Source organism: Gekko japonicus, unplaced genomic scaffold (assembly GCF_001447785.1).
Source record: "Gekko japonicus isolate JY-2015 unplaced genomic scaffold, Gekko_japonicus_V1.1 scaffold1144, whole genome shotgun sequence".
NCBI classification, from domain to species: domain Eukaryota; kingdom Metazoa; phylum Chordata; class Lepidosauria; order Squamata; family Gekkonidae; genus Gekko; species Gekko japonicus.
Genome location: NW_015163635.1, coordinates 216,300 through 230,231, shown reverse-complemented (window position 1 = coordinate 230,231; position 13,932 = coordinate 216,300). Strand labels below are relative to the sequence as shown.

The window sequence follows — 13,932 nt, the reverse complement described above, 5'->3', positions numbered from 1 at the left end:
GATTCCTCTTGCTTGGCTGTGAATGAGTTAGGAAACCTTCTGTCATCATGGTTTAAACAGAGATTATTGCTCATCTAATTTCTAACAACCCTGGAGGACTATCCTATTAATAAGTTTAATAGTTGTATCAACCCCTTCCTCTTCTCCTGGGAGGAAGAGGCAGATGGAAACTCCCTTCCTCTTTCTGCTTTGTGTGTCAGGGGTGGGGAGAAGGGAAGCCCCCCCCAGCTTCTCATTTCTTCAAGGGTAAGGTAAAGGTTTCCCTTGCTCGAAAGCCAGTTGCCCCCTCCCGAAAAGCGCATCAGCTGACAGCAGCACTTAACGGCCCCGTGGCTAGTGGCTGGGACAGGCTGCTGGCCTGCTGCGACTGTCTGTGAGACTGCGACTCGAAGCTGTTTCTCTCCTCTCCTCCCCACCGTGCCACCACGCCGGGCGCTCAAGCTGCCAAATCGCTCGCTCACAACTTGAATGCCAGAATTTTTGCTCACAAAGCTCCACAGCTTAGAGGGAACAGCATTGGCCAACACCAGTCTGAGCAGTGGAGCCGGTGGGATCACGGCCCGGCGCAGGGAGGGAGGGTGGTGGTGGTGGGGGTCCAGCGGGCTGCCAACGGGGTGGCCGGGGGAGAGAAAGAGGCGGTGACAACTGGGGGCAGCAATGGGTGGGCTTTTGGTGGGGGCACTGTTTTGGGGGGGGACGAGTCACTTTTTAGCACCCGCATCCAGGGCCCGCCCTGACCTAGGCAAAAGACTAGTTCACCTAGTGGGTGGGCCAGCCCTGCCTCTGGGGCAACTAGATGGCCACTGTGTGAAACAGTATGAGGGTTAGATGGACCACTGATCCCATCCAGCAGGGCCCTTCTTACATTCTTAAGAATGTTTCTCAAGGACTAGTTCACCTAGTGGGTGGGCCAGCCCTGCCTCTGGGGCAACTAGATGGCCACTGTGTGAAACAGTATGAGGGTTAGATGGACCACTGATCCCATCCAGCAGGGCCCTTCTTACATTCTTAAGAATGTTTCTCAAGGATAGCCCATTTAACCTGACATAACTATATGCAAGTGTGTGAATAAGTAACCAATAAAATGGCAAGTATTCTTGTAATTAGCAGGATACTAAACTAATTTTAAAAAAAACTGTTGTAAAAAGAAGGACCAGGGTACTTCATACCTGGTGTGACAACTCATGAGCAATCACTGCTGTTATTTTTTTCTTATCCATTGCCGAAGATGTTTTATTATCATGAAGGAGCATTGTTTCTCGGAAAGTGATCAAGCCCCAGTTTTCCATAGCCCCTGCTTGAAAATCAGGAATAGCTACTAAATCTGGAGAGAGAGAGAGAGAGAGAGAGAGAAAGAAGAATTTTCCTTTAATTAGCCAGCAGCATCAAAATGTCAATTCTTAATATTTACTATACTTAGGAAACATCTCAGGGAAATACACACACACTAAAATGTAAGCACATGGAACACTTCTGTATTCCATTTTTAATCATATGGTACCCAAGAAACATTTAAAGGCCATTTTCCAGTAATGTCTAACCAAAACACACACACACACACACACACACACACACAGAGTTTCAAATTCAATGAACAGAAAACATGCCATCCTTGCAAAGTCAAAATACTAACATTCACAAAACCATCACCACAAATATGCGCATGGCATTTTAGAGTCCAAGATGACAGTTCCCCATTCTAAGGAGCTTACAATCTAAAATTTGGCATAAGGGAGGTGAAGGAAGTAAAGGTGAGAAAAACAGGGAAATAATATTTATTCATTCATGGGATACAAAATGAGACTGCGTTTGAAAATGAGATTTTGCATAGGAATGTTATTGGTAAGAAATATGCTGTGCATTTCTCACTATTGTAACTGGGCCACTTCACACACTGCTGCTCCCATTTTGCTTACGACATTATTTAGTGAGGTATCACTGTATCACAAGACACTGCACAAAACGTTTCTAGCTATGAATGTGTATTCTGACTTTTTTAAAAACAGCAAAAAGTTCCATGCACCACAACACACTCTAAAATACCATTTAACTTGATTTTCTCTGACCATAATAACAAGGCCAGAGAAGAGACCCAGGGGATGCACACATCTTACCCCAGAGGTTTACACATAATTTGTGCAAAACATAAGATAACAGAAGAATGTAAAGTCTCACCTAATTTAGGAAGAGGGTATTTTATACCAAAATACTCCTGATAAAACTCAAGAAGCTTCACTGCTGTGTCCAAGGCATATTCAGCCTGGTCTAACTTGTGCGGCACAGCATAGACAGACACCTGTTACAAAGAAAGACAGTTAAGAACACATTACAAAAGAGTTACAAAAGGACTTGCAACTTTTGTCCATATTTGAAAGGAGGCAACTACTCTTAAAAGGATTTCACAAAAGGAGCACTTGTGAAATTACACAAAATAATGCAGTTCACATTTCTTGGTAAACAAGAAGATTGCTCATATGTGCCTTATAGCCACCTTCTTAAGTAGTAAAATTAATTTTAAAAAAATTCTGATGACAAAAGACTAGCTTCCCTCACACAAGCACAGCCTTCTTCACAGTTCAGAACACTAGTGCTGGCTGCCCAGCTCTAACAGCCACTGCTGGTCTGCCAAACAGGTGAGAAGAGCAGTGGAGGTACCAGTAAAGATTGCCCACCTTGCCAAGGTTGACAGGTAGAAAGCCTGAGAACTTGTTCTCAAATACCATATGCACCATTTATACTTGACCAGCAAGCAATAAAATTGTAGCTTATGCCAGCAACATCAAACCAAGGAAGCATCATCTACCTTTCCTTTGGTACGTCCTTCGCAAAAGCCACTTCTACCCAGCAGACTGGCAAATATACTTTCTTGTGGCTCAACAGATTTGGGACTTGAGGATTCCTTCATACTAATTTGGCTTGGCAAAGCAGATTATACAGCCATGTTTGCCCCAGGCATAATTTTAGTAAGTCAGGAAGCCACAATTTAGCAAGTGCATTGTCAGTTTACTCTAGCCAAATGCTAGGGGAAAAACAGTTTATTTGTATGCAGCAGCTGAAAGAAAAGAAAACATACCAGAATCTCACTTGTTTCCTTACTGATCTTTGCCAAGTCTCCAACAATGACTGCTACTAGGTAAGTGCTCATTTTCAGGCTGATGGAGAACTCATCTTGAACTAGTCCATCCGTCATAGGAGTGGTTTTTATCTGGAATCAGGACAACAGAGTTTATCAGCAGGCAATGAAATAAGCTGAGCAGGAACCAAGATAACCTGGGTCACTGAAACATGGGTTGTTTGCCCAGCTTAGATGCTACTGGAAAGAGGGTTTTCTTCCTGCTTCCCTACAGTATTGTGCTACTCACGCACACTTACTGGGTTCTCTATGTGTTTCCTGTGATCATTCCCAAACCTGCTTTGCTATGATGTTTTGGAAAAGATCACAGCAAAACTGGGTTGGCACCGATGTGGATGGGAAAGTCGAGATCTTCCCAGTCCTACACCCACAAAGGCATTATGTTCCGTGCCCCAGTCCACTTAAGCAGCCATTGGTTGTCATATCACTAAAGGGCTTTTATGCCTTTTAACTGGCAACTGAGTATCATTGTAGCGTTGTAACTATGAGTCAGACTAAAAGTCATGGCAGCCACTGGTCCATCCCACGGCCACTGATGCCATTTTAGAAACATTCTAGTTTTTTAGAAATCGCTGTGGGGTTGAAAGTCCAGGTCCAGTGCATGGCCACCAGTGGCCACCATGCTCCATTGGCATCTTCAGCAGTAATGGGGGAACTATACAAGCTGTTCCTGGTATGGAAAACACCCTGTTCTATTTTAAAATGGTACAAACATGAATTACAACTGTCATTAATATACAAAAGGTAAAATTTAAGATGCTGACATTCTCTATCCCAGCCTTGAAACTACATTGCACATATCATGCTTGCCAGACTGGTATACTGGTTATAGTGTAGAGTCAGAGCCAGGGGGAGCCAGGTTCAAACCTGGTTCAAACAACTGCGCTACCATAAAGCCTGCTGAGGGTCCTTGCAGGACCAGTCACTCCCTCTCACACTAATCTACCCGTCAAATTTGTAGTGAGGACATAACGGAAGCAGAGAGCACGACATATGCCACCCTGAGTGCCTTGGAAGAAGAGTGAAATAAAAATGTTACACAGTGGTATTATTCATATGCATATCTGTCACAGAAGATCATGCAAAGATTCCTGCTCCCACAGAGATTCTGAATGACTTCTATCATTTAGCATTTTACTGGAGAACACAGATTTAAACACAAAATGCAATACCAATCACTGTGGATACACAGAAAAGGGTTAGGGTTTCCCTAAGAACAGCTCTTATCAGAACTACAGCATGCCCAAGGGTTAGGGTTGATAACCTCTGTGGGTTTCCAAGAGGCCATTGCAGTAAACAGGCTCCAAATTATATGGACTTCTGGCCTTACAGCAGTCCATTTCATCTTATGAATTTTAGTTCTGTGACTACTGAAATATTACCAGACATTGCCCGGATGTTCTCATTTTTTCCCTTCATTTTAAACATGAAAGCAGAGTCTACGTGATATGAAACTGCACCATGGCTTTTCCATGGCAAAAATCATAAGTCAACACACATTAATACCCCCCTCCCACACCACACACAGGCATGAGGGCAGCGGTGTAAGCCTACCTTTGGCATATTGGACAGAGCAATATGTTGTGGTTCCCTCTTGACCTTGACTTGAAAAGTGGCTTTGAATGCTGGTTCATCAAAGCAAGGAAAAACAGATCTTGCTGCCAGGGGCTCAAACTGAGTTGCTGCAAGCCACCTGAAGGAAAGTAGAAGTAATCACATTACTGTATTTAGAATCTCTCACAAGTTCAGTGCAAAGAGAAAAACTTCAAGAAAAAAAATAGTCTTTTTATTACGTATTTGGTGAAGAGAAGGAATTGCTATGTTGACAGATTCTTAAAAGGTTTGTCATTTAGAACTTGACATAAACAAAGGAATTTAGGAACCCGACTGTTCACTAGATAATGACATCAGTGTTTATCATTATGGAATTTATAATTTTCAGTATTATGTAGTTTACCTGGAACTAGTCAAGGTATTTTATTCTGTCACACAGTTACTTCAGGTGCCATGATGCATCAGATACTTCCCTAGACTACAACTACTGCACGTTCTCTAGGTGATGCCTTCTACACACTGCATCTTTAGATTACTTATTCCCACTCTGCTTTAGTGCACACTGTATATTTTTTATAATTTAGGAAAGATAGCTATATGGCAGAGACCAAGCTTTGAAACAGTAATTCCTGACTACATTTGTGGTTCGCTAGTTGTCTTTGTTCAGGGCCTAAGAACAGAAGACACTTAATCTGTCATTCCACTTTCCTCCTCACATTCTCAAGAAGTCATTCCTTGAACTACCCTCCTTCTCCAAGTACCATCTGATTTCTTTTCTACCCTCTGGCTTCAAATGCCTAGAACATGCTGCTTACTCCGCTCCCTTCAATACATTTAATCATGCTCCCACTCAGTTCAATTCACAACAGTTTTATGGTTTAGTCTGCTTGATTCATTCACTGTGTCTCAAGTGGGAAGCTCTTCCTATTTCACTCTATCCATGGTGGTCCCCTCAGGAAATCTGAATTTATCTCTCTCTTTTCTCTCTTTACAGACTGTTCCTTGGAGAAAAAAAAAACTTCTTTTAAGGCCTGTGATCTCACCATGGCCATATGGACAGTCTATGGGAGGTCAGGTCACCTTAAGCAGGCGGCTGGTTGCTTAACATAACTGGGCACAAAAGTGGTATCTGGAATCAAGGGAACCCATCTTGTGATCCTGGCTGCCTTTTCAGGCTGCCAAGATTACCCCCTCCAAACAGGGTGATATCTGCCTTGCATTGGGCAATGCTTATTTTGGAAGAAGAAGAGATTGGATTTATACCCTGCCCTTCACTACCCAAAGGTGTCTCAGAGCGACCTACAAACTCCTTTCCCTTCCCCTCCCGACAACAGACACCCTGTGAGGTAGATGGGGCTGAGAGAGCTCTTGACAGAAACTGCTCTTTTTTCAAGAACAGCTCTTATCAGAACTACGGCATGCCCAAGGTCATCCAGCCAGGTGCAAGTGGAGGAGTGGGGAATCAAACCCAGTGCTCCCAGATTAGAGTCCACACACTTAACCACTACACCAAACTGGCTCTCTGGACAGAGTCAGGGCCTTCTGGCAAGCTTCCCCACCAGATGTGGCTATATTGTTCTCTTCTTGGGCACTAGGGGAGTGGTAGATGGTGGAGAGGGAGAGCCACTGATGCTCCAAACCCGATCATGTAAGTACCCATTTGATATTTCCACTTGGATATCTCACCACCATTTAAACTCAGTATGTCCAAGACTGAGCTCAGGTTTCCTCCCAAGCACGAACCCTTGGTTTTATCTTTAATTTCATTTGCTCCCCATATCTGGTTTGTTACCAGTTACATCTTTTTGTGCTTTATAATATTGCAGAAATATAGCCTCCTTGTCACACTACTTAAATAAAAAATTCTGATTCATGCTCTGATTACCTCTTGCGTTGACTACTGCAACATCCTTTTCTCCAACTGTTCTGATCATGTGACAACTCCTTGAATCCCTACACTGAATTCCTCTCTATTCCCATATTCAATATGAACTCTTCATCCTTATCTTTAAAGTTCTCCACACTTTTACTTTTCTCACTCAAGCCACACAAGTCCCTGCCTTTGATCATTTCTCCAGCTCCACTAAGTTCTGCCATCCAAAGGCCTCCTGCTACCTCAGACTGCCCTTCCTTCATGGCTACTCATTCAATCTACAACTACCCTCCAAGAACATGCTTGATGACAGTTCTCTTACTTCCTTCAAATCCCACAAAATCTACTCTCTCTGTGAAGCCTCTGGCGTAATCCCTTAAGTCTGCATCTCCTATGGAAATTGAGTCCAAGCATGTATAACTGAAATGAATTTTCTTCTGTTTATCGCCCACAATACCTTCCGTCCCTTTGTCAAGTTTTGTTCCACTGTGAAATTTTAAGCTTATAAGCTCTTTAAGGCAGGGGACACATCTTCTTCTACAATGCCATACAGATGGAGCTATATTAAAAACATTTTATTTAAACTTTAAATGTTTTAAAGTTTTTTAAAAACTTTATTTAAAATTATGTATTATCCTCGAATTTAAAACGGGATGGGGCTGAAGCACAGTTGCTTGACTGACGCTACCTACTGTACTTACGACAGAGATGACATTTGTAACCCACCTAAAGGCTAGTATGTTACAAATTCCTGTATGGTACAGGTAAAACAGATACTGGCAGGGGAAAGCTTATGGTTGACTACAGTAGATACTGATGTGAGAATTCTCATCCTATTGCCTTTACGAAGATTCTAGAACAGAGTACCCTACATTGGAAGCTTGGCTGAAATGCAATTCAGAAATGCATTGCTTCTTTCCTAAAAATGCAGGAATTGTACCCTTTCCTCCTAAAATAATGCCTATTTTGGCAAGTTGCACCCATGAACTCATACACAGCTCAATGGCTGATGCAAATATGCCAAAAAAGGGAAGATGACCTGACCCTGAAATGGAATGTTTTATCTCATTATAAGATGCAAAGTACATATAATGAAGAAGATATGAACTACTATGGGGCAAATTTACCATACAAAAAAATAAAATAAAACAGGAGCCAAACTCCAAAAATGAAGGAAAAATACAGAATCTAAGAAGGAGGACAGTATAAGATTTAACTGCTCCAAGACCATTCAGGAGATATCTGTGCGCCCAAGCACATGTGATCTGGATCCGTGCCCCTCCTGGCTTATTAAAGCGGGCCACGAGAGGTTTCGAGGTGCTCTGCAGGAGATTGTCAACAAGTCCCTCATTGAGGGACAGTTCCCCAGAGCACTTAAAGATGCAATGGTCCGCCCTCTCTTGAAAAAGGTGTTGTTGGACCTGTCGGCTGCGTTCGATATGGTCGACCACCAGTTGCTGGCCTGCCGCCTCACTGACGCGGGGATTCAGGGGCTTGCCCTTCAATGGTTTGTCTCTTTTCTCCAAGGTCGGGGACAGAGGGTAGCGATTGGGGACCAGCGATCCCGAAGGCATCCCCTTGAGTGTGGGGTGCCCCAGGGAGCTGTGTTGTCCCCGATGTTGTTTAACATCTACATGTGTCCCCTCGCCCAGATTGCCCGGAGGTGTGGGCTTGGGTGTCATCAATATTCTGATGACACCCAGCTCTATCTGATGCTGGGCGGCCAGTCGGACTCTGGTCCCGAGGACCTTCATCGGGCGTTGCAAGCTGTGGCTGGTTGGCTCAAGCTGAGTCGGTTGAAATTAAACCCGGAAAAGACGGAGGTCCTGGGCCTGAGTCGGACCGGTCTGGGGTTGGGGCTCCTGCTCCCGGCCTTTGACGAGGTGCCATTGGTGCCTCGGTGGGAGGCTAAGAGTTTGGGGGTGCTCCTGGACTCCTCGTTGACAATGGAGGCCCAGGTAGCAGCCACTGCCAGGGTGGCCTTTTATCATCTGCGGCTGGCTTGGCAGTTGGTTCCCTACCTTGACCGTGACAACCTGGCCACTTTGATCCATGCGACGGTCACCTCGATTTACCTGAAGGACCGCCTCTTCCCGTATGTTCCCTCAAGAGCACTCCGATTGGGGAACTGCCATCTCCTGGAAGTTCCAGGTCCCCGAGGGATTAAGTTTGCCCCTACTAGGGCCAGGGCATTTTCGGTGGCGGCTCCTACCTGGTGGAATGAGCTCCCAGAGGAGATCCGGGCCCTGCGGGACCTTATGCAGTTCCGCAGGGCCTGCAAGACGGAGCTCTTCCGCCAGGCGTTCGAGTAGGAGCCGCCGCCGCCACTATCCTACCACCGAGGTAGTATGTCATCGGCTGCCCTATGAAAGTGGGGCAGGTATGCCCAGGCAGAAGTCATAGACAGCATAGCAGGACGCTACTGAGATAGCTGGCCACCAAAGCTGCATGGTTAGTCCCATCTTGGTTGAATGATATAGCACCGTGTTGTAGGATGGTTTTTGGGGTCAAATATTGTATTTTATTGTATGTTTTATTGTATTTTAGATTCCGGCTTTGCTGCCTGTGAACTGCCCTGAGCCTTTGGGAGGGCGGTATAGAAATCCAATAAATAAATAAATAAATTATGTGGTATAAAAATGTAAAAAATAAAACTAAGTCTGGACCAATTAATTAGGTCTTGCCATCTACATCTACGGCTTTCCCAAGCATCATCCCCCAAAGTGGCAGTTACCCCCACATTCCAGGAAATCTGACAAGGCCATTGCCCAGTAGGGCTTGTGGTGGGCAGGTGGTTCCCACCATGAAACAGCTACTATGGGACAGGCTGGAGAATGGGTAAGTTGAGAGACTTCTCTGAGTCCCTTCTCTCACTGTAGATGCATGCTATGCTATTCTTGAGGGTTCACTGGTCCCCAGGAACAAAGTTTCCAAGGGTTACGGTGACTGAAGCAGGAGGGCAAGATCAGCAGAAAGCACCATCCATCTGAATAAGAAACCTAAAGGCACTTCAGTTTCCTTAACTGCATGGTTAAATGCAGACTATTGGCTGCACCTCTGTGGATCATTTTACCATCTATGTCATGTTGTCATGACTGTATACTCAGTCACAGTGTCATCTGAAACTAACAAGAGGTTCTGCCCAGCAGTCAATTATTCCTTTATCTGTTGCACTGATTGTAAGACACTGCCTACAAAAATGTCCATTTAGAATACCATATCCTGTTTTCTACTTTCTGTCAAGAGCAATACACTGGGGAATTAACACACACCATATCCTGTTTTCTACTTTCTGTCAAGGGGAATTAACACATTCATATTTACCTAGCCGTTATTTTCACATATTCAGTTTTGTGCCCAGAGAATACATTCCTAAACTGTAGTAGTAGCAATTAGTTGTTTTCTCTCTCACTTTCTCTCATACACACACACAGAGTGCTCCTTGGTAATGACTGAACTGAGGAACAAAAAGAAAGGGTTTTCTTTATTCTAAAAGAAAAATGTCACCTTATATTGAAATCTCCTGATATTAAATTTAACTATTAAATTAAGCAGCGTTGGGTTATGTGTTGCTCTCTTCTGAAGAAATAGATCTTTTCATATATACCTTCAGGTGCTAAACACTGAGTAAGCACTGAACAATGCTTTCACTTCATTCAGGAAACATAAAGATATTCGATCATGTGTCAGATGATCATGACATCTTCAAAACAACCAGATTTAAACAACTTTCCAAGCTTACCTTTCTGTTGAACTGTTGTAGGCAATTTTGTAAAAACCATAATAAGTGTCAGATAAATTGGAGTAATATTCCATGTTTAAAGTATAGTTGTGTCCACCAAGGAGAGCTTCTGGGGCCAAAATTGCAATCTGGTCATTCATTGGATATACCAGAAACTCAACTGGCTTTGGTTGCCTCGAACCCAATGGAGTAAGAGTTGCCTTGGTAATATTTAGTCTTGAGCTATGCAGTATGATATGCCACGTAACTTCGAGGACATTCACAATTATCTGAACAGAACCTGAAAACATTAGACTGGTTAAGTTTGGCTGTAACACAATGGCATAATGTACTGGCATCACAGCACTTGGAAGCCTAATATTCGCCCATGGAAAGCGCTGTCCATTGGTTGCAAGAGGATATACTAGTTCCGCTGTCTGTTTTTTCTTTTGACAGCCTTCTTTGGTAAAGGTACATTTAGGAAGAAGATAGATGGCCATTATTACGGAAACAGCAATCACAAGAATGACAGCACAGATCACCGTGGTCCTTACAGATGGTGCAGAGCATGATCCACCTGAACTCTGCCTGTAGCCTGTGGTGCTATTGCGCAGGCCTGTGCTTCTATTCATAAATGACATTCCTAGAAGTTTGGCTGATGATTCATAATCCTCTTCATCTTCATCTATTTCATGTTCTGCAAGACCACGTACTAGAAGCCGAGAGCTCCTTGGTTCATACTCCACTTCATCAGGCTCCAATGGATGCAAGCAAGGTTCTTTAGCTAAGTCAACTACATCAGGTTCTTCCTCAAACATGCTGTTTTCAATCATATTCCTAGGTAACTGAATTCGATCTAAAAGAAAAAGACAATCAAAAGAAGTACATTAAACGGAAAGTTTATTAGATTGTATTTTTTTCCTTCCTACATTGCTGACGTATTAAGGGTTGAGACTCCCATTATAACACTTGTGTGGGCAATGCACTGGAAATGCATTTCATGATATCAAACTCTACACAGTAGCTTGTAATGAGCAAGAACTGCTTTCCAAGTAATTTATCTGGGTTGGCGGAAGAGTTTCCATGCTAGCCACCACCAATACAACAGCTGTGCGGAGACTGTGGCTTTCCACTTGATAAGGAGCTTAACACTGAGACCACAGAACCACCCCTTTGTGAAAATTCTGGCATTCTTCTACATGTGACCTAAATGTTAAATACTGGAATTAAGTAGCAGCAACAGAATATTAATTGTTGTAGATTTTCCCGGCTGTATGCCCATGGTCTTGGCATTGTAGGACCTGATGTTTTGCCAGCAGCTGTGACTGGCATCCTCAGAGGTATAACACAGAAAGATGGAGTACTCTCTGTGTCAAGCAACAGAATACTTAATTAGTTTTAGTGAACAGTTGCTATGCTGGTCCCAAAGAGATCCGCTCTCTACACATTCAAGTAGCATGTTTTACTCAGGCAGTTGTGTTGGCAAAGTAGACGTCTTCCAAGATGCTCACAAGTCTTCCAGTAGGGATAAAAAAAGCAGTTGTAAAAATGTTCACATAAATTATTAACCTTTAAAAATATTTTCTGCCATGACCAGGCTGCCCAATCTCATCAGATCTCGGAAGCTAAACAGGGCTGGCCCTGGCTAGTATTTGGATGGGAGACCTCCAAGGAATAGCATGGTCGTGATGCAAAGGCAGGCAATGGCAAACTACTTCTGAATGACTTTTGCCTTAAAACCCATATGGGTCGCCATAAGTGAGCTATGACTTGACAGCACCTTTCTACTACCACCAAAAATATTCTCTAGCCCATTAAGCCTGCATATATCAGTAAGTTACTTGCAGGGGTGGACTAGAAAGCAAAAATGGCCTCGGAAATGGCCCCCGCAACAGAGGGAGAGAAAGGAGCTAAAGGCATCCTTGCTCACGGCAGCAGCTGCTCACCCAACTAGCACAGGGCTGGGACAGCTGGACTGCTTGCAAGGGCAGCGGCTCATCCACAAGCCACTCCTCACTTGGGGATAGCCCCAGTAGTTCTCACAGCTGACACTGGGAATGAACCACAGCAATGCTCCCTCTAAGCTGTGGAGTCTTGTGACCAAAAATTCTACTTTGTGAGCTACTGGCATTAAAGCTGTGAGCAAGCAATTTGGCTTCCTGAGCTAAGATAAAAACGTGCGAGCTGGAGGCTAAAAACTGTGAGCTAGCTCACACTAACTCAGCTTAGAGGGAACACTGAACCAAAACCCTTGCAGCTGCTGCCATGGGCAAGTCCACTACCTGCCCATCTCACACATGGGCCAGGCAGCCAGCTCACTCATGGCACTGGTGGCTGCTCACCCACTTGGAACTGGAGTAGCCCTGGTGGTTCTAGTAGCTGTTGCCACAAGTGAGCCAGCTGCTCCCTTGCTCCACATAGAGCTAGAAACAAAACCAAAGAACAGCACAGAAGAAGTATGCAAAACAAAGGAAATATTCTGTGTTCAGCAATAAACAACCACAAATATTAAACAATTGGATCAAAATGTAATCTCTCCTTATATATAATTGAGTATGAACATTCTATATTGAACATTCTAAATTTGGCCTCCTTAGTGTTAGGCCGGAAGAACTGCCACTCAGAAGACACTGGCTGGGTTGACTGGCTGCTTTGTGCAGTCCCGCCCAGCGTTCCAAGGTCATTTGCATATGGAAGCTGATTGGACCACATTCCATTCCACACCTCAAACTCACCCCCCCGCAAGGCAGTTGGAATTTTCAGTTGGGAGAGGAGAATGATGTCAGCTGCTCCCTAGGCAGAGGCTGTGTGTGTGTGGGGGGGTTTTTTTGTAAAGACAGAGAGGCAGATAAAGGTTGGCTGATGGTTGCCAACTCCAGGTTGGAACTCCAGGACATAGGGTTGCCAACTCCAGGTTGGAAACTTCCAGGATATTTTAGGGATGAAGCCTGCTGAGGGTGGGATCTGAGGAGGAGGAGGAGGAAGAGGGGGACCTCAGACAGATACAATGCCATACTGCCCACACTCCAGACAAGCTGTTGCCAGTCTCCAGGTGACAGCTGGAGAGATCTTAAAGCTTTTGTGCTACTTCAAAGTGTTGCAATTTATCAACAGAGTAGTGTTTTGGAAAATCTTTAGGAATTGTTTGGTGCATTTACGATGGGGCTCCTGGGGAACTATTGTTGCCAATCTTGGCCCAGCAGCCATCAAACCATTCTCTTCAACCCCCTGCTGTGCAGCTGACTTCCCCCTAGGGTTGCCAATCTCCAGGTGGGACCTGGAGATCTCCCACTGCTACAATTGATCTCCAGATGACAGAGATCAGTTCCCCTAGAGAAAATGACTGCTTTAGGAGGGTAGACCCTATGACATTATACCTGCTGAGTCCTTCCGCCCCCCCCCCGCCCAATGCTGCCCTCTACAGAATCCACCCCCCAAACCTCCAGGTATTTCCCTCCTTAGAGCTGGCAACCCTACATTCCCCTCAGTGCCTGTTGGGAGTGGGTGGTGGGGGAGGGGAAGGGAGCAGGCGACCGGTCCTGGAGTGGGGGGGTGGAAACGAACCCGGCAGCCGGAGGCTTGCACCTCCAGTCGCCGGCCCTGGAGTGAGTGGGGTTGGGGGGGGGGAAACGGACCCTGCGGCCGGATGTC

At 44.7% G+C, this 13,932-nt stretch overlaps 1 protein-coding gene across 1 annotated transcript in view; it reads right to left on the bottom strand.

Annotated features, from left to right (window-relative positions):
- LNPEP (leucyl/cystinyl aminopeptidase) overlaps nucleotides 1-13,932 on the bottom strand; it is a 70,453-nt gene that overhangs the window by 34,148 nt on the left and 22,373 nt on the right. Inside the window, exons 2-6 of the mRNA XM_015407565.1 lie at nucleotides 10,303-11,137; nucleotides 4,688-4,826; nucleotides 3,074-3,205; nucleotides 2,176-2,296; nucleotides 1,170-1,324 (exon numbers count right to left, since the gene is read on the bottom strand). Of these exons, the coding sequence (XP_015263051.1) occupies nucleotides 1,170-1,324; nucleotides 2,176-2,296; nucleotides 3,074-3,205; nucleotides 4,688-4,826; nucleotides 10,303-11,137 (1,382 nt within the window). The remainder of the gene's footprint in view (nucleotides 1-1,169; nucleotides 1,325-2,175; nucleotides 2,297-3,073; nucleotides 3,206-4,687; nucleotides 4,827-10,302; nucleotides 11,138-13,932) is intronic.